Raw genomic sequence first — 27,980 nt, forward strand, 5'->3', positions numbered from 1 at the left:
TTTTAACTAGCTGACCCGGCAAACGTTGTTTTGCCATATAAAGTATAATTCACGCGATAGTTTTATAAGTAATAATAAGTAAGTAATTATAGCCTGTACATCATTTTGTTCTATTGTCAATAGTTTTTGCAGCGCACGCAAAAATAGGTTTTCGATTTTACACCTTGTGTTACAAAATAGCAATTTTATTACGGATCCCTAATTTTGAAAAAAAAAAACAGCCTATAGCCTTCCTCGATAAATGGACTACCCAACACTGAAAGAATCATTCAAATCGGACCAGTAGTACCAGAGATTAGCGCGTTCAAACAAACAAACACTGCAGCTTTATAATATTATAGTATTTTTAATATGCTTCGTTCCATGGCTCTTTGTGTAGTCCTGATCTTCTGTTTAGCTCTTGTCGTCAATACCAATGTTTGACAACCATATAACACAAAGAAATATTAAGGAAAAAAAAACAGTATTTGATACCTTTATTCATGTAGATCACGGAAATGACACTTATTAATGTCAAAAAAAAAATTTTTTGCCTTATTGAATCTACTGCTACGTCGTAGAGGGATGAGCGAATGAGAAGAAGTAGCAAGAGACTCATTGTCACTCTTTTAAATCGTGATTTGCATTTTCATCGTTTCAGAAATCATTCCAATTACAATATAATATGTAAAGTGATGCAACAAACATATTCAGACGTCAAATGGTCAATGCCCTACTCGTGTAAGCAAAAAGTAAATCTAAATTAAAGGAGAGGTGTAAATTGTTAGATTTAAAGTTCATACATAAACTGTTTCACAATTTAATTGATAGCCCAGACTTGCTGACGAAATTGTGCATTAATGTAACTCGAAGTGCCCCTCGAAGCCAACGTCCATTTTTTGCACAAATGAAAGTAAATACAAACCTGGGTAAGAATTCTCCAATCGAGCGAATGGCAAGAGAATATAATGATTACCTAAATAAAATACCAGACTTGGACATTGGTGCAGTTGGGTTTACAATATTTATAAATAGACTAGTTGACCCGACAGACGTTTTTCTGTATATAATAAATAATGTTTTTATATGAATTTGTCAATAATATATCATAACATCAAAAATTACTTCGTAAAATATGCACCCTGCTGTCGTAATGAAATTGTTTCAGAACTGTCAAACCGTGCGTCAATAAATTCTCTCATAGAAATTATGTATGGACACATCAAAAGGAAAAACAAATTTGTTGTTTTTATTTAATTTAGCAGCATTTTTCACCATTTATTCACCTTTAAGCCTTCCCTGGACTTCCACAAATAATTCAATTTCAATTTGCCAAATCGGTCCAGCCGTTCTCGAGTTATAGCGAGACTAACGAACAGCAATTCATTTTTATTTATAAATAGATGTACTAGAATTTATACGAAGTAAATGCTGTTATTTTGTATTTGACTTAATTTTAACATAATATTTAGATAAACTGTAATTTTTACTAATATAATATTTAAGTATTGTAATCCAAGTTGTATAATATGGTGGGGAAGGTAACAGATAATGAAAAATGTGTAACCCTGTAATTTATTTGTACACTTAGATATCTAATATATATAAATTACGTGACACATTGTTTGTCCGCGATGGACTCCTAAAAAAATGAAAGGATTTTAATGGGGATTACTTCATGGAGTGCAGTTTAGTCCAACTTGAGAGATAGGATAGTTTTTATTTCGATTTGGGACCCATAATTATTTTTATTTCCAATTTTTGTTTTGTATGGACATATTTTCTATTAGAGAATTTAAAGACGCACGGTTTGACAATTCTGCTGTGAAACAATTTCACTTAAACAACAGGGAGCATATTTTACGAAATAATTCTTGATGTCATCAATTGTTATTGACGAATTTAAAAAAAAAACAGTATTTTATTTATTATGTACAGAACAACGTTTGCCGAGTCAGGTAGTATATAATATATATTTTTATTTTTGTATGTACTTTATGTATTAGTGTGCGATTGTTGGATTTCCGAATAAATAAATAAAAAAATACAAAACAAAAGTTATTGAGTACAGAAGCTGCATCCACACACACCGTAAATAAATAAAGGTATTTTTAATAAAATCAAAATCACTTTATTCATGTAAATGAAAAAAATGACACTTTTGAATGTCAAGTTTTCTTTTCTTTTTACATTTACCGCAACTTTGCAAAAGGTTGAACTTTAATGAGAAGAAACCAAACCAAGGTTTGGTTTCTTCTTCAAGGCAACAACATGTGTTTCATAACTAAATTAATGAAATAAAATCAAATTTACGAATTTAAAACATGCATTTTAGTATGAAAAATTTTAACTAAAGATATAAAATACTAGCACAAAAAGGATAAACGTACAAAAAATTATCACTCGTCAAGCAAAACATAATATTTGTCTAAAGCCCCCCATACACGGGCACGCCATCGCTCCAAACGGCTCGTGAACTCTCAAAAATCCGCTCGTGAATGTCAAATGGAGTGTTATTGCCATCGCGCCGAGCCGTTTGTCCCGCTCGTGAATGCGAAAACCCCCCCGCCATTCGACTCATACCACGGTTGCACACTGCATCTTCAGAGAGTATTATATTCTTTGCTGCATAATGATGAGTAATCGGAAATTCGTAATTGAGTTTATTTCGAAATTTAAGGAATTACATTGCTTGTGGCAAAATTTTCGCGTTTAAATACAAACAAACCGCTATGGCAGTTGTATTAAACTCATTATCAGAATCAAAACTCATTTTTCAAAAGGGCTGTGTATACGAATTGGCATGGCGCGGTGGCGCGCCCGTGAGTGTGGTAAAATTTTTACAACGATCCAAATGACGTCGCTCCAAACGGCTCGTGAACTCTCAAAAATCCGCTCGTGAATATCAAAATCCCAGCAATCCAAATGGAGTGTTAAGGAAAAATGGAATTACAAACGATCGAAACTCCAGCGCGCCACGCCAATTGGCGCGGCTCGTCCGGTCGGTGTAGCATGCTCGTGAATGCGAAAACCCGCGCGCCATTTGTCTCATACCGCTTCGAGTCGTTGAATAATACCAAAGAGTATAATAATAATAGGGAAGGGAGAGCCCTCTCTACGCATTATGAGCTGTCTATTTGAAAACTAGCGCCATCTGGAGATTGGCCCCGAAAATAACTATATATAAGCTCGAAATTATAAAATTCATTTTTAATGTTGTGACGCAATTAAATAACTAACTCTACTTTTTAATTGCAATTTTTATTATGATAAATGTTGAAATTGCTCGTAGAGTTAGTTATTTAATTTTGTCACAACATAGAACATGAAGGATAGATTTAGTAGTGTAAATATGCAATATGGAACACGAGAGCTATATACATGCGCAAACGCTAGAAGTAGCCGCCATTTTATGACCAGTGGGCAATGACACAAATAAAGAAAAGTTGAAAGGTTTCAAAGCGAGTGACAGCTGACAAAGCTTTCATTTTTGGGCCAACTAAGAGATGGCACTACAGTCTTCTGAAAACGTCACTTAAAGGCGTCTGTCCCACCCCTGGATAATACGCACGGTTACACACTGCATCGCCAGAGAGTATTATTCTTTGCTGCATAATGATCAGTAATCGGAAATTCGTAAAATTCAAAATTTTCTCTTGGTGTTTTTTTGCTTTATACACAAACAAACCACTATGGCAGTTGTATAAAACTCGTCATCAGAATCAAAACTCAGTTTTCAAAAGGCAAATTATTGATACGAATGCACCGACCGCTAGTGTCGCTGTGTATACGAATTGGCATAGCGCGTTGGCGCGCCCGTCAGTGTGCTAAAATTTTCAAATGGCGTCGCAACAAACGGAGCGGCGCTAAATGGCGTGCCCGTGTATGGGGGGCTTAAGACAAGAACAAACTATGGAAGAAGAAATATTACGTTTGAAGGTGCGCAGATATATAGTAATATATAATGATAACTAAATTGTGTCATTTAGTAAATATTTTTTTTGTTAATAAAAAAAAAATAGAAGATATGTCCCCTTAAGTACTTACTTTCAATTACTTAGATAGTAGATGTTATTTTTGTTATTATTTTTAATTTATGTTCTATCATTAAGTATGTATTATAAGTAGCATATTATATGTTTTTTTTGTGTGTTACCAGAACAATATTATCTCAGTATCTTAATAATTCTTTTTGAGATAAATAAAGTTTCTGAAACCTATACATAGGCCCACCTTTCTCTGTTTCATTATCCTCACGAGAGCTGCCTGTAAGTACATCTTCCTGTCGTCTTCACAGTGGGTCGAATCGCTCGAAGGTGTCACTGTCTGATTACCTGTCGGATTAAAATGAAATGGAAATCGCAAATCTTTCACTCGCTTTTGTATTCAAATTCAAAATGGGATTTTAAATCGCTTATTTAAAATTACGCCTCAGACTCAAATATTCAAATAGCCTGAGGGCGGTCGCTCCATTCCCAATATATAACTTGTATACTGTTTGTAAATACGCCGAGGCAGTGATTTGTTTGAGCTTCCTTGTGTGGTGTTTCCAAGTCGATCCAATATTAGTGCCGAGTACCTTCAAAAAAAATCGCGTAAAAAGAAGGGTGCTTCTTGAAAGTCCGGCAACCCACTGCTGCGATGCCTCTGGTGTTGCAAGAGAATGTGGGCGGCGGTGATCACTTATCACCAGGTGACCCATAAACTCGTTTGTCATCCTCTTCTCAAAGGGATATTATATACAAATAAAACTGAAAACAAATTTTTATGAACGATGCGGGACTCCACCGACCGCGACCTCTCGCGTTCTGTGCGAGCGATCTTTCCAACTGAGCGAACCGTTCGAGTGACGTATCGTTGATACAATCTTGTATATTCAATTCTCAGGTTGTGGCTTCATCTAGAGGATCTACTTTACAGTTGATAACCTGCATTTTGTTTTCAGTTTTATTTGGGTAATTCAATCCAGAAGTAAGGGTTATCAGTTTAAAACTTAGCAAATTGTAGGGATATTATAGCGAAAGACGCTTGACATGTGAAATACCAGATATCAACGTGCTGCGGGTAATCTAGTTTTGACGTCACATCCGGAACACGTTCCGATGTTTCCGTTACGAATGTATTCATATTAATAAATTCATTGCGCAATGCATGCAATGCATTTGTAATAAATACATTTTGTTTATTAAGAAAAATTAAACAAATCTATATATATAAAAATTAATTGCTGTTCCTTAGTCTCGCTAAAACTCGAGAACGGCTGGCCCGATTTAGCTAATTTCGTTCTTGAATTATTTTTGGAGGTCCAGAGAAGGTTTAGAAGGTGAATAAATATGAAAATGCTCGAAATTGAATAAAAACAACAACCTTGTTTTTCCTTTGATGTGTCCGCCGTCGTTCAGAAATCAAATTGAAAGAATACTTTAAAATGAATAACTAATTAGAATCTTTATATCTTTCTCAGGACATAAAAAGCAAACTTTAATTTAATTATTGATTTTTTCTTATTACTTTATACGGCAATACAACGTTTGCTGGGTCAGTTAGCATAATATATTTATTTCAAGATCTTTCCATTTATTAAACTCGTCGTTTATACATAAAAAAAAACAGTGAACCCGTCATTACTTTATACGTAAAAATTAATGTTGAAATTCATATATGCGTCGAGTTTCATTCAACAAGAGTTTAAGCTACAAAGTTATATAGGCAAAACTGTTGTTGATTCAATTTTTATCGCCCCAATTTCATTGACGTAGTTGAAATTGTATTTAATAAGTTATTCATCGATTTAAAAAAAATATATTCTAAAATGATTGAAAAGATTTTCCCCCTTATTCATAATAGTCTGCTAACTTAAAGCATTGCTAATTCTCACTCTGTCTTCTTCTATTGACCTAAGTCAGAATGAGAAATAACACTCCTTAGCGGCAGTTTAAAGTTAGCGGACCATTATGAATAAGGGGGTTTATAGTCAAATGGTATTTTTAATTTCTCATAATAAACCCACTAAGTATAGGCTAAGAAAATTTGTTTTAAATTTAAATGATAAATATTCGCGCCAAAAAGGGAGCCGCAAACAAAGAAAACTAAACTAAATTTTTCTAAAAATAAAAACTTCCGTTTCGTTGGTGTGTTGCTAAAACAAATTGCTTCTGACATCACAAAATTGTGGTAGGCGTTTTCAGTCACGGATAATAAAACTATGATTTTAATTTTGAAAATATATGAAATTCTCATGTTTTTATAATAAAATAGTATTGAACTCGTATTTCTTATGGTAATTTTGAAACATGAAACTGACCTATTAAGCGATTGTTCAACGGATACGCGCCGTGTAAATCCGGTCTTACCTGGTGTCGGAGGTGCAGCAGCGCAAGTGAGTCTGATTTTGGTCCGCTTGCAAGTGAAACCCAAGTTCAACGTGAGCTCCCCATCTCCCTCAATGTCTCCCTCCGCGGTGATCAGGTTCACCTCCAGGAGCGGGCGCACGTGTCTCGTCCACGCCTCTTCCGACAACTGGAGTGTCTCCTGCGCTTCTCTTGCGCGGACGGTGTCGACCGTATCGAACATTAGGAGGAGAGCACACTGGAAATACGGATGTAAGATAAAATAAACAATGCAGCGGCGGTTATTAAATGCAATGAAACTATCTTAGGTTGTACGGGCTTTTTTGACCCATCTCGTTTCGACCCGGAAACACCGGACAAGAAAGCTCATTCCACAGCTTGGTAATACGTGGAAGAAAGTTCCTTGAAAACTGCACTGTGGAGGAACGCCACACATCCAGATCGTTGGGATGACATCCTTATTTGAGGCGTGTCGTGCGAAGGTGGAATTCGGCGGCAGGAATCAGATAAAACAGCTCTTCGGAACACAACCTGTAAATGCGGTAGAAGACATACGATGAAGCGACGTCTGTACCCATCTTAAACTGAACAAGGTACATTTTTCCCAATCCGCGACCAACTAAGGACCAGGACTCGAGGCACTGGTCGACGATTTCCCGAGAGAGGCCTGCATGGCCCGTGTATACGGCATCACCAGTACTTCGTCTGCATAGCAATGTATGATAAAGGTGTCCAACATATCATCGATATGCAGAAGAAACAGTGTAAGAGATAGCGCACATCCCTGGGGAACTCCAGTGTTCACGGGCTTCGGGTTCGAGCATTTGTGCAACGATCCCACGTGAACGAAGGGCTCCCGAACGTTACAGTACTATTAAAAGTAAAAATTGTCTAAAGTCAATGTGTCAAGTGTCAATATTTCAAATGTCAAGTGTCAATGTGTCAAAGTGTCAAGTGTCAATGTGTCAAGAGTTTCTCGCCGCCTCCGCAGTTCCTCGGCGACCACGATTTATCAGAAGTCATAATAATAACAATGTTACAGTACTAACCTGTGGCGTAGTAGCGTTGATGTGATAAGATCTCTGCGTGTACTTTGTCCTGAGCTCGCCGGTGCACAGGTGATGCAGCCAGGCCAGCCTTCTGCCGGAGAATGAGGATCGGTAGAACGTCTCGAACAGCCTCGCGGGCTTCTCGAGCTGCGGTGGGGGGGCGAGGGGAGCCATAGCCCCTCCTAGAGGCCAGGCGCCCGCCTGCAGTACCTGAACATACAAGTATCTTTGAAGCCATGTGTCTATTTCTGCCGTGAAGCAGTAATGTGTAAGCATTACTGTGCTTCGGTCTCAAGGGCGCCGTAGCTAGTGATATTACTGGGCAAATGAGACTTAACATCTTCTGCTTCAAGGTGACGAGCGGAGTTGTAGTGCCGCTCAGTATTTTTGGGGTCTTTCAAGAATCCTGAGCGGCACTGCATTGTAATGGGCAGGGCGCATCAATTCCCATCAGCTGAACGTCCTGCTCGTCTCGTCCCTTATTTTCATTAAAAAAAAGTCATACATCCTTTAAAGCGTTGGGGAAAAATTATCAGAGTAAATTTTTACGATGCGCGCGCACAAGCCTGACGTTAGACGGACAATTAGACCATTTGTATCATACTTCAGTTACCAAGGCTCTTGAAGCTCATATGCCTACTGAACCAAAACCAATGGACGAGAATTAATAATATCAATTTATATACAAGTTTTAAAATGAAATAAACAAAATTAATTTATTTTGGAAGATAAACTGACATATTCACATAAAAAAAGTTATTGAAAACAAAATATATGCTTGATCTTAATACTGAAGTTACTAAATTATGTTATTTAACTAAATTATGGGAATGTCATTGGTTGTATTTAATACCGTCTTTATTTCAATATTCTTTTTTCTACAAACGTAAAATAACACGAGGAATTATTTTTTTACTACGCCAAAGACGCGCGTACGTAAGTACGCACACATTTTTAAACCGCCTTAAATTCAAATATTTTTTCAGTGAAACACGTTGTCATTGCGTGGCGTTATATTCAAAGCGCGTTAAAAACACAACTGAACGAAAACTCTGCCTAATAGACCCGAACGCAGTGTTTTGCTAGTTGTTTTGTTTATTGCACGTCAATGGTACATAATTAAACTGTTACGAATATTATTTAAAAAAATTCGAATCAGTGGTAGTTTTTGACATTTTCAATAGGAGATTTGAAATCCTATTTTAAGTAAAAACATTTAAGTTTAAATATATTCTTCTCCTGTCACTTAAACGCAAACTCGTCGACATGTGCATCCTGACTTATGGTGCACATACAGAAAATCAGAAGCTATTGACCGCAGTATTCCGGGAATTATCGCTCGCATTAGAACAGGGGCCTACTCCTAAAATCGATATTCGATAAATCGTCGCATTAGTCGTGTCGAATCCTACTCTTATATACATCGTAATCAATGTCGAAACGATGATTGAACGAACGAAACATTATTCGATATTATCGGTCCTAACCCTACTCTTAGTTGAAAATGTCAGAGACGAATATTCGAATTTCACAAATAATCAAACGTCACTTTTACGATAATCTCAACGACACCTCCTAGGCTGTCGATGCTATTATCGTTTCAAGTTGTGTAGATATATTTGCCATACAATGTACATACTTAATAAATATTATTGAAATAATTATATGTGATTTACTAGAATAGTCTACTAGAGACTAAGTAGTGATAGACTAAGTCATGTAAGTCATTTTGTTGATCATTTATGCGTAGAAATAATGCAAATGGCCGCCTGAGAAATTGGAAGACGACGAGAAGAGTTGAGTTACTTTTCTTTTACATTTTATTATCCACAAGTTTTGTATTATTTATTCAATTTTAAATGATCATATTATTTTCATAACATATTTTTTTTACATTTACATTATGTGTAAATGATCCCAAATTGGTGGTGCAGAGTCGGGCATGGTCCTTAGCGCCTAAACTATGTTTTGACTTTTGACACTTAACAGCGACATAGCACAGATAATGTTTAGATTTGAACATATTTCATTCACACTAACATCGTAAAAAACAGAAAATATTAGTCTATGGTAAGGATAAACGATAAGGAATTCGAACATTTGTTAGAGTAGGATAGTTGCGATGTATCGCAGTCGATTTTGCGTGTAGACCTCCAGGCATTGCTGATGTGTGAGAAAAAACCACCAGGCTAAAGTGGAACTGGGCTGGGCATGTATGTCGGATGCACACAGACTGATGGGCACAGGTCATCACGCGTCTTTGGCGTCATTGGGTGCGTCAGGATGGGAAAGACCTCGAGGCAGACCCCGAAAACGATGGCTAGAAGATCTGGATACCTATAATAAGACCTAGTCGGAGCTGACACAGGACAAGGTTCCAGGATAAATGGAGTACAGCAGGGGAGGCTTTAGCCCAGCAGTAGGATCCAATATACTAATTCAAATTCAAATATTTTTATTCAAAATAGGATGTGACATCACTTATTGAAAGCCAAAAACTACCACCCATTCCAAAAAGAATGCCTCAGACCTGAGAAGAATGGGCGCAACAAACTCACCGGGCTCTTTTTTCCATCAAAAGATATGTTTATAAATTAATATTGTACAATTAAACTTTTTATTTAATAGCCTGAGGGCGGTCGCTCCATTCCCAATCTGTGGAATCATTAAGAAAGTCATTTATGTTATAGCACACAAACGTTTCTTAACAATTCATTTTAATATCGTTATACTTTTGTTTTGAACATTTACTGGGATCTTGTTGTAAAAGCATATACATCGCCCCACAAAATACTTACTAATTCGACTTAGCCGAGTAGTAGGCATAAGAAGTTAATATATGGTAATAAAAAAATATATTCATTTAAACTTACTTGTATAGTGAACCCGATGTTGGTACACAGGTCGTTGTCTCTAAGGTACTGCTGGAACTTAGCGTTGAGGTCGGCCGATACTGCCACGTCAGTGAACATCCGGTGCAGCTTGTTGGTAAATTCGTAGCCGCACGCCGCTTTCAGACGATTTATCATCGCTTCCTCCTGAGCAAGAAAATCAAACATTCACAAATTGTTGGCTATCTCGCTTAACCTCTGATACGCCATCGTCCACTTGCTGTACTGTTTTGGCACCAAACCCAGCTGTAACCACTTTTTTATGGAAAAAGGAGGACAAACGAGCGTACGTCACCTGGTGTTAAGCGATCACCGCCCCCCACATTCTCATGCAACACCACGGGAATCACAGGAGCGTTGCCGGCCTTAAAGGAAGGTGTACGTGCTGTTTTTTATGTCGTATCATCCAGGGAACACCACACAAGGAAGCTCATTCCACAGCTTTGTAGTACGTGGAAGAGAAGAACCGCCACACATCCAGATGGTGGGGATGATATCCTAATTTGTTGCGTGGGGTGCGAAGGTGGAATGAAACGTTCTAACCATTTGTGTATATAATACTCGAGGTATCAGTATGCGGTTTTTGTGTTAGGGTTGCTAGAGAAACAAGCTTGGTGATTTATGAATGATTCGTGCTGTCATATAGCCGCTCTATCAGAGTTGAACGAGAAATTATGACTTTTTGCTTAAACAGTGGACACGTTAAAAACGTGACAAGCTTAAAAAGTGCTATCATGTGTGGAATAGCTAGAAATGCGCTACGGGCTTTTATTATGGGAACACAGCACAGATATAAACGAAGCATTTATTACTCAGAAAAAAAATTACAAAAAAGCAACCGACTTTAAAAACACTATTCTAAAACAATACATATAATGTGCACTAAAAAGTATAAAAATAATTGCGCATTTTTATAATCTAATTCTAGTTACGATTATTGTAATTTTTGGAGTCGGTGTCATCCAAGGTAGTTTTGTTACTACGTTTAAAACGTATAATATTATAGTATAAAAATACGCAATAATTTTTATACTTTTTAGTGCACATTATATATTTTTTTTTGGAATAGTGTTTTTGAAATCGGTTGTTTTTTTGTTAATTTTTCTATTATTTTATGATTTTTAGTGAATTTGAAGTACACTAATCGTTAATTTGCTCGTTAGAATTGAAGAGTTCCGTTACTTTGTCATGGATTCCATAATCAGAACCTAACCAAACTCTCACCAAACTATCTTCGAAGTATATCCTTACCAATAAAAGAAGAACCATCGAAATCGTTTGGCGCGATATTGAGTTATTCGTAAATTTATCATCCACTTTGCTATACGTATGTATAGCAAATTTAAGACTTTTATGGTTTGCTCATGGATGCCATTGTCAGATCTGGACCAAATTACAATGGGACCACACGGGAAGCACCAGCTTTCAGAATTATCAAAATAGGTTCACCCAGTCCAAAGTTTTGAGATAACAAACCAAAAAAAAAAGAACATACCGACGAATTGAGAACCTCCTCCTTATTTGAAGTCGGTTAAAAAAGTGCATAAGCGCAATCTACGGGATACATCCTGAGCAATCGTGTCAACCCATATTTAAAAAGTAGGGTAGTTATCTTTGATGTCGCTTTATATTTACGAGATATATATGAATGTTAATAAAAAGCAATTATTATATAAATCAGCTAATGATTCAAATCCGCGGAACCAACGATATCCACAAAGGCTCATTCTACATGATGTTCCCAAACTTACTAAATATAATCAAACTTGGTATATAATTGTGGTAGTATTTATATAAAGTTACCGAGTAGCATTAAAAATTTAACATACACACACACATACACACCCACACACACAATCGAATTCCAATTGCTTCTATTCTCACAAACCTTTCCTTTCCTCAAAATGCCCTCAATTTGGTCGACGAATGTTCTACGAGGTCTTCCGCTACCGACTTGCCTACTATCCCTTGCCTTATATATTTGAGAAGTCATTCTTTCTTCACTCATTCGCTCCACGTGTCCAAACCATTTCAACATTCCTTTCTCAATCCTTGTCACAACATCTTCTTTCATACCACAGCTCGTATTACCGCATTCAGAATTCTATCAAACAGTCTCACCCCACATATACTACGCAGTGATCGCATTTCAACTGCGTTATTTCTGCTTTTATGCTTCTTCTGCCATACCCAACTCTCACTTCCGTACCTTAACATGGCGAAAAGGACTACATTATGGACTGCCATTCGCGCCATTTTGGCACAGTCTGACTGTTCATAAAGGCATGCAGCGCTCCATTCACAGTTTCTCGCAGTCACTCTCCTTTCAATAACTTCTTCACATCTTGCCTCTCTTGTAAACAAGCTACTGAGCTTTATAATTTGCTATATTCTTATAATCTCTATAGTCATAAGGAATTTATGGACAAGATATTCTAATCTTAGTATTAAGCCATGTAAGCTCATCATTATGTGGCGCAGATCGCCACCTACCGGCAATAATTGGCAACTATTGATGTTTATGTTTCAGTTTATCGGTATAGTGAATATATTATTATAGAAATATCTGAAATATATAAGATTTAAATACAAATAGCTATTTGTAAACATAAAACCGTTATTTATTAATGTCTGATATTTAATGTTTGAAAGTTTTGAAGATGTGTCATTTATTGTTAAAATACTTAATTGACTGTGAATTAAAATTAATTTCAATTAGAATTAACATCATTATTATTTATCAAACTTTATAATTTAATGCTTGTCTTGTTGCTTAAGTCTCTCTTAATTGCATTTCGAATCTTGCTAGCAGCGCCATCTTCTTACTTACTAATGTTCGTTCAAATTGAAAAATGATCAAACTTTTGTATTGAATATAAATCATTTGAAATTATTTAAATTCACTAAAACATTTACTATAAATATTAAGCTGTATTTAGGAATTATTTTAGGGCACCTAATTTTATTTGTTTGTTTTAAAAGATGTGTCTGCTATATGTGTTTTAACTATTGTAAGGAATCTATAAAAGCGGTTGTTCTATGTAAAGACTGTTCAGTTCAAGTACAGATCTATACTAGTAATTGTGAGTGAATAAACTAAGAAATTATTAGTGTGTTATTTCACCGTGATGGACCCTGATCAAATAAATATATCATTATCATTATAGTATATTGAAAGTCTGTGGTCTAAACAGTTACCTGTTCCATCGAGGCTGATAGCTGGTGGATGAGTCTTCTAGCCAGAGCTCTCGCGTAGTGCTTTTGAAACACGTCCTTATCGTCAATATACTTAAAGACCACAATGGCAGCCGACAATTTTTCGTCTGCATCGCGTTCGGAGCCCTGTCAACGGATAAAATTTATAAACAATCTAGGGATTTCTGATGAACATAATTATGTTAATTTAACAAAATTGTTAGCAGATTTTGAGAATCAAATCTTTAACGAGGCAGAACTATATAGTAAGGCCATCGAGATGAGATAAAGAATGTAAACAAAGTTTCAGGGGCTCAAAACATTTTTATAGGAAGAATTGATGGGAAGGTACGAAGTACCAACTGTCACTAACGTCAGATGTCCGTTGACAATGTCGTTAACTCTGACACAACACCTTGCGCTAGCGTAACAAGCGCCAGTACGCATTGAGTCGGCGATCAGGTCGCATCGAATAAGTGCGCTACGCGCTTGGAGAGTCCATTGATTCGGTGTCTTTAATTATCCAAGATGATAGCCTAAGCTTCTTTTTAAGAAAGTAAGGGGGGAGTCGAGCAGGACGTTCAGCTGATGGTAATTGATACGCCCTGCCCATTACAATACAGAGCGGCTCAGGATTCTTGAAAAACCCAAAAATTCTGAGCGGTACTACAATTGCGCTCGTCACCTTGAGACATAAGATGTTAAGTCTCATTTGCCCAGTGACTTCACTTGCTACGGCGCCCTTCAGACCGAAACACGGTAATGTTTACACATTACTGCTTCACGGCAGAAATAGGCTCCGTTGTGGTACACATAATATAGCCGGCATCCTGTGCAAAGGAGCCTCCCACTGGTAAAAGCTATATTTCACCTGTCGAAGATGCTGGGATTATCTGTGATTTCTCTAGATACAAATTTTGGATCTAATCGCTGTCACCTGTGTTAGACAAAGATGATTCACAGGAAGAGTCCGAATCACCCGTATTAATGACAATGTAACTCAGTAACGGTCTGTTTACATTCTTTATCTCCTCTCGTTGGCCTTAGTATATAATATACTATGCTGAACCAGTTTATCCTGACGTGTTTATTCATATAAGGCTCAACTAGTTCAGCCTAGGTTAAATGGTTTGGTCCAAAGACCAATAGGAGAAACTAGTCTGAACCGGTTTATCCTATTGCCTAAAGGCTAAACTGATTTGGCTAGAAAATCTAATATTGGATCAGGCCGATAACATATATACATAAAATTGAATGGTCTATTAGTTTTGTGAAATAACAGCTTTTTAAACGCTTTCCATTGATTACAAAGCATTAGCTTGCATTCATTCAATTTCAACTTCGCAGCATATTTTGTACTTTTTCTGGAAACCGAACATCATATGTTAGGTTTTTTTTATCTTCCATAAAAAAAGTATTACAGTTTAGTCTACATCAGAATGCACCTAAAGCCCAACCTCACGGTGTAGGGTTAGGATCTATAAGCATCCTCCATCGAAGAATCGGCCCATGTTAAACCCCGGACTAAACAACCGCGTTAATTGTCAATCTGCCTTAACCAATTCCACGCGTGTTTCGCCTTTTTTATGACAATAAGGGACGAGACGAGCTGGACGATCAGCTGATGGAAATTGATACGCCCTGCCCATTACAATGCAGTGCCGCTAAGGATTCTTGAAACCAAAAAAATCTGAATGGCACTACAACTGCGCTCATCACCTTGAGACATAAGATGTTAAGTCTCATTTGACCAGAAATTTCACAGGCGCCTAATTTTACGGCGCCCTTCAGACCGAAACATAAAAATACTTACACATTACTGCTTCACGGCAGAAAAAGGTGCCGTTGTGGTACACAATATAATCAAGCCGGCATCCTGTGCAAAGAAGCCTCCCACTGGTAAATGCCCTAAGTCACCTCTTACGACACCCTTGGGCCTGGGACTTCCCTATTATTTTTATGCCCCGGGGAAGCATAGCCTCTACGCGAGTGCTAAACATACCTTTCTCCTTAACAGCGCGTCGCAGTATCGCGAGAGAAGTTCGGGTGCCCGAGCGAAATGTTCGCCCTCCGTTCGAGAATTGACCACAGTGCTACACGCCTGAAAGAAAACAACAATAGACGTAGTTAAATAGACCAACGGCTATACCACATGAAGGGGAGATTTTCAAATAATTGCCTGGTTGAACTGGGAATCGAACCTGTTACGAGAAAAATCTACGTGGACATCTGGAGGGCAAAGCCAAATTGGCTTCGAAGAAGCTGGGCGTCATTAATAGAGCATGGCAATACTTCAAGCCGGCCCATATTCTAGCGCTCTACAAAGCGCAGGTCCGGCCACACATAGAGTATTGCTGTCATCTCTGGTCTGGCGTACCCCAGTATCAGCAGCTCGAATCGTCAACTGGGACCCAGTGCTCTGTGAACGGCTGGATCACTTGTCGTTGCGTTGAGATTTCGCTTCATTATGTCTTCTACCGCATTTATCACGGGAGTGTTCCGAAGAGCTGTTTAACCTGATTCCTGCCGAATTCCACTTTCGTACGACAACTTTCTTCCACGTACTACAAAACTGCTTGTAGCTTTATCATAACAATCAAAAGGCTTCACCATAAAGCATATTTTTGCTTCATAACACAGCATCACAAATAAAAGGAAGACAATTTTATGAAAATTTTTATTCAGAAACATGAAAAGCTGACATTGCCGTAAGGATATATACAACTTACATTATCATGTTCGATTCCCGGTTCAAAATCTGTGAATGCAGTTTTAATTTTTTTTTATTAATTAAAATAAAGTCTTCTTTCAGTTAGCTGTTACATCTACAATATTTGAGGTACTTCCCCTCCATGTGGTATAGCCGTAGTAGTGTATATACACAACTTTAAAACTCTGCTAGCTTGTCAACGCTACAATATCTATCCTTGTCCTTCTCCTATCAAGCCCTCTCTCTCACCTCATCCCCCCTAAACCGCACCCACTGCATTCCGTGCCATATTGGAACAATGGACACGCGCGGGCCAGCCAGCAGTCAATCGCTCGCAACTTGCAAATTAACGCGCCGTGAAACCAATTGTTAAATGGTGAGGAAAACCACGAGAACCCCCCGTTGGTTCTAAACTAAACTATAAAAAAGGACCCGATTAAGTTAAGTCGACAGAGCAGCTTCCTCAGGTCAGTCCTAGTTCCCTCTCATATAGTCCAGTTTTCGCAAGATGTCTACTGGCCTACGGCTGTATTACTCAGCCGACAGTGGTCTTCACAAAAATATGGTTTTTGAAGATTTTTTATATTTATTGATATTTCTTTCGGTGCGTTATGAAAAAATGATAACAGTGAAATTTTAAGATGCGCGCGCATCACTGTAACTAAAATAACAGTTTCAAGTTGGTTCCTAAAATTTTCTGACGTTTGCGTCATTCGTTATTTTTTTTTTTGGTTTCTTCGTTCATTATGGACATTTCGGACAGGCAAAGGGTTCAAGCCCATACAGCCGTATTCATTTTTAATAATTAATTATCAAAGCCATCTTTGCAAGACTTTTACAAAATTGTTCTATCTAAAAACGTAGAATAATAATAATAATAGAAAACCGGCAACGCTCCTGTGATTCCTCTGGTGTTGCAAGAGATTGTGGGCGGCGGTGATCACTTAACAACAGGTACGCTCATTTGTCCTCCTATTCCATAAAAAAAAAAATAGCACGTGGAATAAGTTTATTTTTTTCCTCGTGCTATTCTACGTTTAATGATTTCAATGATTTTTGCTTCGTTAGGCAAAAGAAGTAATACTTCTTGCGTGCATACATAAGTACACACACTTTTTTTTTATAGAATAGGGCAAACGGATAAAATCATAATCAATTATACCTACTGAATTTAAGGCTTAATTTGAATATGCTTACAGAGTATATTGTAACGTGGCAAGTGAATTGAGCAGACTGTAACGAGTCAAGTGAAGTATGCAGACTATAACGAGTCAAGTGAAGTGAGCAGCGGGTGTCTGAGAGGTGGCGCTAGTGTAGCGGTGTTAAGTGTGAGGCGAGGGGTAAGGAGAGGGGGTGAGGTGAGGTGAGGAGAGATGAGGTGAGGGGAGGCGAAGGGTATGTTATGCCTTGCTCGGGATTAAATTGATTTTTCTGCCGTGTTAGTGTTGTTAAATAACTCCGAGAGTGTATATTTGAAAGTTAAAAGTTATAATTATAAAATCTGTACAATATAATATAGTGGTTTGTGTAGGAGTTCTGTTTTTATTTTCTCTGTCTATATAAATCCGCCGAATTGTATACTTTTTAATGTATCTCACCTTATCCAGAGCACCGACGAAGGCCTGCGCTCCACAGAATACGTCATTGAACAGTCTCTTGTACTTGCCGTGGAGTGATAGCATTGAGTATACGAAGTGTGTGTGAGCCTGAAATTAATTTAGACATCACTTCAGAGTAGGCAGAAAGCTGTTATTCAATTTTTTTTATTGAAGTAGGCGTTACTTTGCGGAAATCCATAATTATATAAATGATTTACTCTCTTTATTGATTAAATCCATAATTATATAATGATTAAGTCTCGTGCCAGATTTTGAGGATGCCTCGTGTAGAAACACGTGTCGAATTGTTTAAAGAGAAATATTGGCGGAATTAACACTAAAGAAAACTCAAATATTATTACATGTTTACCTTTTTTTCGTGCATTTGTTAAAAAAACATTGAACGAAACGTGTGCGCATTCAAATATTATTATTCAAAATGGGATTTAAAATCACTAAACATCAAAAACTGACACCCATTCGAAATAGTGTGCCTCAGATCTGAAAAGAACGGGCGCAAGAAACTCAGCGGGATTGTTTTTTTTTCTTAATGTAGTTACGAGCACCTGGACGACGATTTTAAAGAAGCTACAAAACTTGAACAAAAATAAACTTATAGGACATCTGGATTCGAAATGAGGTCTTCTGCTTTCCGGATCACCCAATGTCCCATCTGAGCTATTATAGTCTTGTATACAGTGTGTTTTTTTTAAGTGGGACAGTATGGGGAAATCCTAAAGTATAAGAGATACAGGGAAACAGTTTTAGGAAACATTAGGTACCATAAATTCGACCTTTAAGGTACCCCCAAATGAAAAAATCCAACGGTGTTAAATCGGGTGAACGTGGTGGCCATTTAATAGGGCTATTTGTGCCCATCCAGCGATCAAGAAAATGTTCATTTAAAAATTTTTTAGTAGCGATACTATTGTGGGCAGGGGCGTTGTCTTGTTGGTAGATGATATTATTCAAATTATTTAATGGAATTGCCATATCTGCTAAATCCACAGCCATGTTTAATATTTCCTGATATTTTTGACTATTCAATGTTCCATGGTAAATTTTAATGGCAAAGATTTTATTATCTAATATTGCACACCAACAATTAAAGGAAAAGCGGACCTGGTTATGGGTTGCCGTAGTTCGGAAGGGGTTTGTACGTGCCCAAAAATGATTATTTTTTCTATTGTACATGCCATTGTTTGAAAAATTGCATTCATCTGTCCAAATAATCCGGCTTCTTAAATTTTTCACCAGTTTGTCAAAAATTTTGCGGTTCGGTTGATCGCGGTCCGGATAACGTTCCCGATACCACTGTAACGCATTCACAGAGCTACGATAATTTACAAAATACGATTCAATTAAATTTACTTTATGCGAGTTTGATAATTCCATGACGAAAACTTAACACAATGTTAAATTTAAACAATGAAATATCAAGTAAAATTGTTGGTTTCAAGAAGTTCCAAATTTATTTATTTTTTTTTTTTAATTAGATCTGTAAGGTGCTCGGGTAAGAATACCTTAAAGTATTTTAATCCTTTTTAAACCAAATAAAATGTTCCAAATTCAAATGTAAAACTGGACTAGGCAATATTTTTTTAATAAAAACCTTGCAGTGGGAAGTGGTAGGCAATTTACACGGGTTGTAATAATGAAAACGATTTTCGTAAATTTGACTAACTTCTGCTGTCCCGATTTTTTTCTTCCCATACAATAAAATGATCCCCTCATGAAACTGAGTAGATGTGCGTCAAAAAAAAATTTCATCAAAATTAATCATTTTTAGGGACAACTCACACTTGACCAAAATTTTGACTATACCAATTTTTTTTTCACAAAAAAGTACCTAATGTTTCCTAAGACAGTTTCCCTGTATCTCTTATACTTAAGGATTTCCCCGTACTGTCCCACTTAAAAAAAACACACTGTATAGTGGCGAAATTTACCTTTGCATACTAATGTTATTGTAACAGTTTCTTATTAAAACACGGATAAAACTACATGTTTTAAAATTGAAACCTAGTGATATCGATTTCTTGCACCCGAAACTACCTGTATACTAAATTTCATTAAAATCGTTGGAGCCGTTTCTGAGATATATATATATATATATAAATATATTCTTGATAAAGTAATGTATGTTAATATGCACATAAGTGAATTTGCTAGAAACTGTTATAACCATAATCTTAACACCAGGAACAGACATAAACTTATAATGCCTACTACTCAGCTAAGTCGATGTAAATACTTTTACAAAAAGAACCCAGAAAATGTTCAAAACAAAAGTATTACGTTATTAAAAAGAATTGTTAAAACGTCTGTGTGGTACAGGTTACTATAACATAAATGACTTTCTTAATCTTAATATATATAAATCTCCTGTCACAATGTTTGTGCTCAATGGACTCCTAAACTAATGAACGGATATCAATGGGGATTACTTCATGGAGTGCAGTTTAGTCCAACTTGAGAGATAGGATAGTTTTTATTTCGATTTGGGACCCATAATTATTTTTATTTCCAATATTTGTTTTGTTTGGACTATTATTTTCTGTGAGAGTATTTTTGACGCGCGGTTTGACAGTTCTGCTGTGAAACAATTTCATTATAACAACAAGGAGCATATTATTATGTTACAATGAAAAATTATTGACAAATTCATCAAAAACGGTATTTTATTTATTATGTACAGAACAACGTCTGTCTGGTCAGCTAGTGATACTATAGATTAGGAATGGATCGGCCCTCAGGCTATTTAATAATACGTTTAATTATACAATATTACTATGCATACATATGTTTTCGATAAAAAAAAGCCCGCTGAGTTTGTTGCGCTCATTCTTCTCAGGTCTGAGGCATTCTCTTTGGAATGGGTGGTAGTTTTTGACTTTCAATAAGTGATGTCACATCCTATTTTGAATAAAAATATTTGAATTTGAATATATATACTAGCTGCAAACGCTGTATTGCCGATATTAAAATCGCGATACAATAGTAACTGTTGATCGTAGATGGGTGAAAATCAAAAAAATTAAAAAAAAATGTCAAAAAAAAAATTGGCGTGGACCACCCTTAAGATATAAGATATATACAGTACAATTGTACAGTAAAATTTATAATTAAATAGCCTGAGGGCGTAGTTTTAATGAATGTTATTTCTAGTCTTATGACTCGTCCTCACCTCGTCCTTGCTATGTTCCGCCGCCAGCATAGCGCGACCTTCGCGAGTAGCCTGCGCGTGCGCAGCCTCCACGAGCGGTCTAAGCGCGTTGCTGCCGAGCGGTTTCAGCAAAGCGAACATACGCTTCAGATCTGCACGCCGCTGGAATCAAAAGACTCGTCATCATATAATATCATCATCATCATCAGCCGGAAGACGTCCACTGGTGGACAAAGGACTCAACCAAACATCTCCACGACAGTAGCAGTATTCTTGACCAGATCGTCGGTCCATCTTGTAGGGGGCCTACCAACACTGCGTCTTCCGGTACGTACAAAATACTTACTGATAATACTATGTGATCCCAGTGTCATTCTTATTTCTTGTATTATAATTTTTTCAAAGTTTTAACTACGCAACCCCGCATTTAAGTTTCAATTATTAGTAAAGTTTACCAGAACATGTGGCACGTCAACAGATCGTCACGCCACGTCATTATTCGGAACTGGCTCGAGTACGCCCGTATACTTCGGCTTAGTGTTAGTTGCCGCACTTTGCGACTACGCCTTCAGTATCTAGTTAGAGCGCAGCGGGGACCAATTCTTAATCTATGCATCGAACTAATTATAGTTCGGCTATTTCAATTTAATAATCATAAGATCATTGGACCAGTGCTTGGATCATTGTGAGTACGAATTGGAAACACCGCGAGGTCGAGGGATCGAATCTCAGCGGTGAAACATTTGTACAATTTGATTAATTATTTTATCTACACCCATGCTTTAAATCCTCGATTAAAGATGTGAAACAGTTAGCTTATTGCCAACATTAAAACACCCAAATTTCTAATAACCATTACATCACCCAAACGAGTGTTGTAATGTTGTACCTACTGAATTTCATAACAACACTCCTATTTTTTTTTTCAATCCTTTCATGCTCAAAGAATTTCAACAGACAGCCACATTCTTATTGCTCGATACGTGGTATCTGTATGAATTTCAAAAAAAGAAAATTTTCGTTTACGCGTGTTCCGCAATACCCGAACGTCGCGCGCCGTAAAAAAAAGTAGGTTATTCGAATCCCCGCCATTTTTCTTAGATATTTTTATTGCTTTGTTTACAAAAAATGAGCGATTCATTTTAAACGCTGCAAAAGAATATAATATTCAAGTGAATTTTAATTATTGCACTATACAAAATGTAAATTACTACTAAAATAAATAATTATTTAATTAATACTTAGTTTATTTGTATACAATCAGTAATGGATGATATTAGGTTACTACTAGAACTGGCTGTTTTAATTCAGAATCTTTAAGAGGATTCATATTATGGTTGTAGATAAAGTCTTGTATGCAACTGTTGATAATTAGGTATTGAAACACTCATATGATACTATTATGATAAACCCACATTCGTGTTTTAATACCCCTTATTATAAAACAGTTGCATAAATAACTATTTTAAGCTTTGTCATTAGTAAAGACTCTCCTTAAGCCGCTATAGTCCTAAAAATTAACATTTTTGAAAATCTACTTAAAATACTTCTACAAATACTAGGGTTCCAATTTTTTAACTTGTTTATCTTCATTTCTTTATCTAAATTACGGCAGTTTCGAAAACACGATTACGAAAAAAAACTATGATAGCTATCTACACAAAACTTATTTTAATCGATAGTTTATTAGTATTTATAAGTTCTCTTCGTTGGTTTTATTTCATACGCTCTGTGAATTATTTTATATCAATTTTTCCGTAATAAACCAAACGCGACGGCTAGTTTGCATGCTCGCTCATACCAGCAGTACGCCCGTGACTACTGTCAAGGATGGTACTGTGTTCATTTCTCTCAGGCCGAGGCCTTGCGTAAGATTTTAGCAAACTAGTACAAAATGGGGAATCATAGAAAAAAAATGGTGATGATACGGCAGCGTATAATGATAAAATATATTAGGTAAAAGGAAGTCGGATGTTATTTTGAATATTATGCCACGCGGGATTGTTGTATGTATGTTTTTTAGGGAAGTTTGAAATCCCAGATGGCCGCCGCACAATGATTTCAACAATATGTATATCGTATCCGAGGTTCTCAAGAGTGCAGTGAACGAATTTGGGATCATTTTTGGAATAAAAGATGGCCGACGCGCAAAATTATGATTTCAACAATATGTATATCGTATCCGAGGTTCTCGAGAGTGCAGAGAACGAATTTGGGATCATTTTTGGAATAAAAGATGGCCGACGCGCAAAATTATGATTTCAACAATATGGGTATCGTATCCGAGGTTCTCGAGGGTGTAGAAAACGAATTTGGGATCATTTTTGAAATCCAAGATGGCGGCCGCGCAAAAGTATGATTTCAACAATATGGGTATCGTATCCAAGGTTCTCGAGGGTGCAGAGAACGAATTTGGGATCATTTTTGAAATCAAAGATGGCCTCCGCGCAATACTATTTTTGGATCCATACGTATGCGTGGAGGTTATACTGATAACCCTAATACCAAACAATTGAAGTTGATTTTTCAGAGAGATAAACTTTATAATGTAAAATAATTGCAATAGTTCTGAAGTGTTAAATTTTTTGTATAATATAAATTGTCATTTTTGTGTACGATAGTGAAATAGATGAATATTGTATTATACCACATAAATGCTAGTACTTTTACACTGATAAATAAAGCAATTCGTACGAAATTATTGCCTAACCATTCCAAAATAATCAAAAATGCACAACGTTTAATGTTGTATTCTTTACAACGGGTATTTTTTCTCAATAATCCAACACATTTACACCGGAAACATGAATTTTAAAGAATTTCGCGTGTCTAATATCACGAGGGGGGAGTTGAGGAAACTCTTACGATATCTCACCAAGGCGGAAGAGGGGGTCAAATAATTCTCCAAAATGCCGTAATAAATGGAAGCCGCCTTACCTCTTCCGCTCTCGGATTGTCTTCCGCGGCCTCCTTGATCAGCCGGTCTACTTCAGCATGTAGTGCCGGCAGATGGGCCTCGATGCACGCCTGCTCGTAACAGGCCCGAACGGCCTCACTCGACGAGGAGTGGAGATACTTGTTGCCCAGAGCTATTTCACGCTCCAGACCTGAACGAACATTTTCTATTACATGAAACAATATTAACAATAAAACACAAAACTACGTTTTAAAAACCGACTTTAAAAACTGAAAACTATAAAATAACATAATAAAGATTCTTTTTAATACACCTCTTCTGCAAACACCTTTAATATTGATAAAATACTATTATTGAAGCACAGTTTGGCAACTTTATGGCTAAAAAGCGATCTTAGCCAGGCAACTTAAATAATATGTAGTTCTTTATTCGTCAAATATTAGTACAAGGTAGTAAGTAGTAGTACAAAAGGCCAGGTCAAGAGTACCCTAAACCGGAGAGCATGTATGAAAGGAATAATGAAAGTGGACGAAGCGAAACAAGTGTGTAAGGATCGTAGCAAGTGGAAAGAAGTGGTCTCTGCCTACCCCTACGGGAAAGAGGCGTGATTTTATTTATGTATGTATGTATTATTTTATATTTGCCCAGTGTCACGAGTAACTATTGTCATTACTTATGTTTAATAAGAGCGCGGGAGTATTATAACAATCTTAGTTTAGATGTAAATATGCTCATACCAACGCCGATTGTCTCAATCTCAATCAAAAAATCACTTTGAACTTGTTTTTTTATGTATATCTGTAAATTTAACGGCTCAGTGGAACATGAAGTGGGTAGGTTTTGATAGTGGTAATTAATAGTTATGAGTATGATAATAGAATCACATGAGTGTTTTAATACCTTACTATCAACAGTTGCATACAAGACTTTATCTACACCCATAATATGAATTTCCAACACCCGTCCTAGTAACCTAGTCCGTAGTAACCTAATATCATTCATTATATATAGTTGATTATATACAAATAAAGTAAGTATTAATGAAAGAATTATTTATTTTAGTAGTAATTTACATTTTCTATAGTGCAATAATTAAAATTCACTTGAATATAATGTTCTTTTGCAGCGTTTAAAATGAATGCTCATTTTTTGTAAACAAAACAATAAAAATATCGAAGAAAAATGGCGGGGATTCGAATAACCTAATTTTTTTTACGGCGACGTTCTGGTAGTGTGCAACGCGCGTAAACGAAAATGTTCTTTTTTTGAAATTCATACAGATACCACGCATCGAGCAATAAGAATGTGGCTGACTGTTGAAACTCTTTGCGCATGAAGGGATAAAAAAAACATAGGAGTGTTGTTATGAAATTCAGTACAACATTACAACACTCTTTTGGATGATGTAATGGTTATTAGAACATTGGGTGTTTTAATGTTGGCAATAAGCTAACTGTTTCAGAAACTTTAATAGAGGATTTAAAGCATGGGTGTAGATAAAATAATTTAATTTATTTTTTACAACACTAGACTATTACATTTATTAGATATCTTTGATTAATGGTTATAATAGTGAAATCGTAGATTCCTAAGATACGGTTATTATATATTTGTAATTCAGTCCGACCTGATCAATGGTTTAACTGCTTTTGCGATTATTACACATAAGGTTAATGTTTGCGAATATTAAATACTTTTATATCTAGCAGAATTAGTAATATATAATGCTGATGGATAGACTTACTTCGATCAATATGTAATGTATTAAAATATATGTAAACTAATACTAAACTAATTTTATGTAAATAACCTTTATCTACACCCATGTTTTAAATACTGTATTAAAGATTCTGAAACAGTTAGCTTATTACCAACATTAAAACACCCAATGTCGTAATAACCATTACATCGTCCAAACGAGTGTTGTAATGTTGTACTGAATTTCATAACAACACTCCTTGGTTTTTTTTCGATCCCTTCATGCACAAAGAGTTTCAACAAACAGCCACATTCTTATTGCTCGATGCGTGGTATCTGTATGAAGTTCAAAAAAAGAACATTTTCGTTTACGCGCGTTCCACACTACCAGAACATGGCGCGTCGTAAAAAAAAAGTAGGTTATTCGAAACCCCGCCATTTTTCTTGAAAAAATAAGCGATTCAAGTTTTGACAGCACACCGCCGGATATTTTAAACACTACAAAATAACATAATATTCAAGTGAATTTTAATAATTGCACTATACAAAATGTAAATTACTACTAAAATTAATAATTCTTTCATTAATACTTAGTTTATTTGTATATAATCAGTAATGGATGATATTAGGTTACTACTAGGACTGGTGTTTTAATGTTAGCAATAAGCTCACCGTTTCAGAATCTTTTAGAGGATTCATATTCTGGGTGTAGATAAAGTCTTGTATGCAACTGTTGATACTAAGGTATTAAAACACTCATGTGATACTATTATCACACTCAGCTTCGCCTCGTGAGATAAACCCACATTCGTGTTTTAATACCCCTTATTACACAACAGTTGCATAAATAACTATATGACATTGAGTAATGTTGTTTCATTACGTTATAGAAACTTTAAGGAACTGTTGATAATAGGATTGTTTATCGTGTCGTGACTGTATATATGACTCACCGTCAAGCACGTGGCGTACGAAGTTGGAGACGTCTCCAGAGTCGAGCAGCTTCGCGGCCAGCGCGCAGTGATGCGCTGTGGCAGCCACCAAGTACGGCTCCACCACCAGCTCCTGGTACAGCTCGAGAGCCGAGCGCACACGATACGACTGCACATGATCAACTTCCATCTAACCAACAACTCCCGCCAACTCTTACACCAATCGCTTGTACTACCCGGTTACTTTATCTCTAGACCTGACGTCGATGGCATCACAACATCGCTTTGTTACGGTGTGCAAAACAAGCATCACTAAGGATATTATCTATATATATATAAATGAATTGCTGTTCGTTAGTCTCGCTAAAACTCGAGAACGGCTGGACCGATTTGGCAAATTTAGGTCTTGAATTATTTGTGAAGTCTAGAGAAGGTTTAAAAGGTGAATAAATAGGAAAATGCTGCTTAATTAAATAAAAACAACTTTGTTTTTCCTTTGATGTGCATCCATACATAATTTCTATGAAATAATTTATTGACGCACGGTTTGACAGTTCTGCTGTGAGACAATTTCATTACGACAGCAGGGTGCATATTTTACGGAGTAATTTTTGATGTTATGATATATTATTGACAAATTCATAAAAAAACATTATTTTATTTATTATATACAGAACAACTTCTGTCGGGTCAGCTAGTTATTAATAAATATTTGTTTTCATAGATTGATGTAAAGGTTGTCATGATAATTATTATTATTATAATGATAAAAATCAATGAAAGCATCTGGGTTAGGTACAAAGAGGATTTATTTTTCTGACAGAACTATAATAGTGATATACAAAAACAGCACTATTAATAACCAAAAACAAAAAATAACAATGAAAAAATAAAAAACAAAGCAGTGATAGCACGAAATTATCACTACATATACCATGTCGGTAATGAAACTGCAAACCGTACTGACGCAACAGCGTGAGGCGGTGGAAGGGAAACAGGAGGGGGGTGGGGGGTTTCACGTTCACGCGAGGTCCATAGATAATGTGGCCGTGTAGTAATTGCCGTTACAGTTTTCTTACTAGCACGGGAGCTCAGAGTAGGTACAGATCAAACCAGGAGTATTCAATCACATTGTGTCCAAAATAACAGATTGGTGTCATTTTGCTGATTAAGTATTGTACTTTCGATATCAGTTTCAAGTGTTTTGATATCTGTAATAGTTACGGAATAATCGCCTGATCACACTTAACGATTACACACTATTTTCATTAATTAGACGCTTTATAAGATAGAAAGAAAGAAAAAATGTTTATTGACGTCATTATACATTCTGATAATAGTTCTTAAAGTTATACTAATCTAATTATGATCTAATGACGCGAATGGGCCCCCAACTCAGCAAAGTTGTGTTTTCGAAAGAATCCACAATGCCGGTCTTCCGTGGAAGCCCAGAGAGCGCTACTAACGCACAGTCCTGTCACACGAAGTAAGTTAC

General features: G+C 36.4%; 1 protein-coding gene across 3 annotated transcripts in view; it reads right to left on the reverse strand.

Moving 5' to 3' along the window:
• Nucleotides 1-27,980, reverse strand: part of LOC126974710 (cullin-2) — a 48,504-nt gene that overhangs the window by 4,583 nt on the left and 15,941 nt on the right. For all 3 annotated transcript variants that reach the window (XM_050822296.1, XM_050822297.1, XM_050822299.1), the window contains exons 8-17: nt 26,507-26,654; nt 23,876-24,045; nt 20,960-21,100; nt 17,773-17,880; nt 15,467-15,565; nt 13,468-13,611; nt 10,252-10,416; nt 7,379-7,588; nt 6,333-6,567; nt 4,213-4,313 (exon numbers count right to left, since the gene is read on the reverse strand). In XM_050822296.1, the coding sequence (XP_050678253.1) occupies nt 4,213-4,313; nt 6,333-6,567; nt 7,379-7,588; nt 10,252-10,416; nt 13,468-13,611; nt 15,467-15,565; nt 17,773-17,880; nt 20,960-21,100; nt 23,876-24,045; nt 26,507-26,654 (1,521 nt within the window). The remainder of the gene's footprint in view (nt 1-4,212; nt 4,314-6,332; nt 6,568-7,378; nt 7,589-10,251; nt 10,417-13,467; nt 13,612-15,466; nt 15,566-17,772; nt 17,881-20,959; nt 21,101-23,875; nt 24,046-26,506; nt 26,655-27,980) is intronic.

The sequence above is a fragment of the Leptidea sinapis genome, chromosome 33 (genome assembly GCF_905404315.1).
Source record: "Leptidea sinapis chromosome 33, ilLepSina1.1, whole genome shotgun sequence".
Classification (NCBI taxonomy): Eukaryota; Metazoa; Arthropoda; class Insecta; order Lepidoptera; family Pieridae; genus Leptidea; species Leptidea sinapis.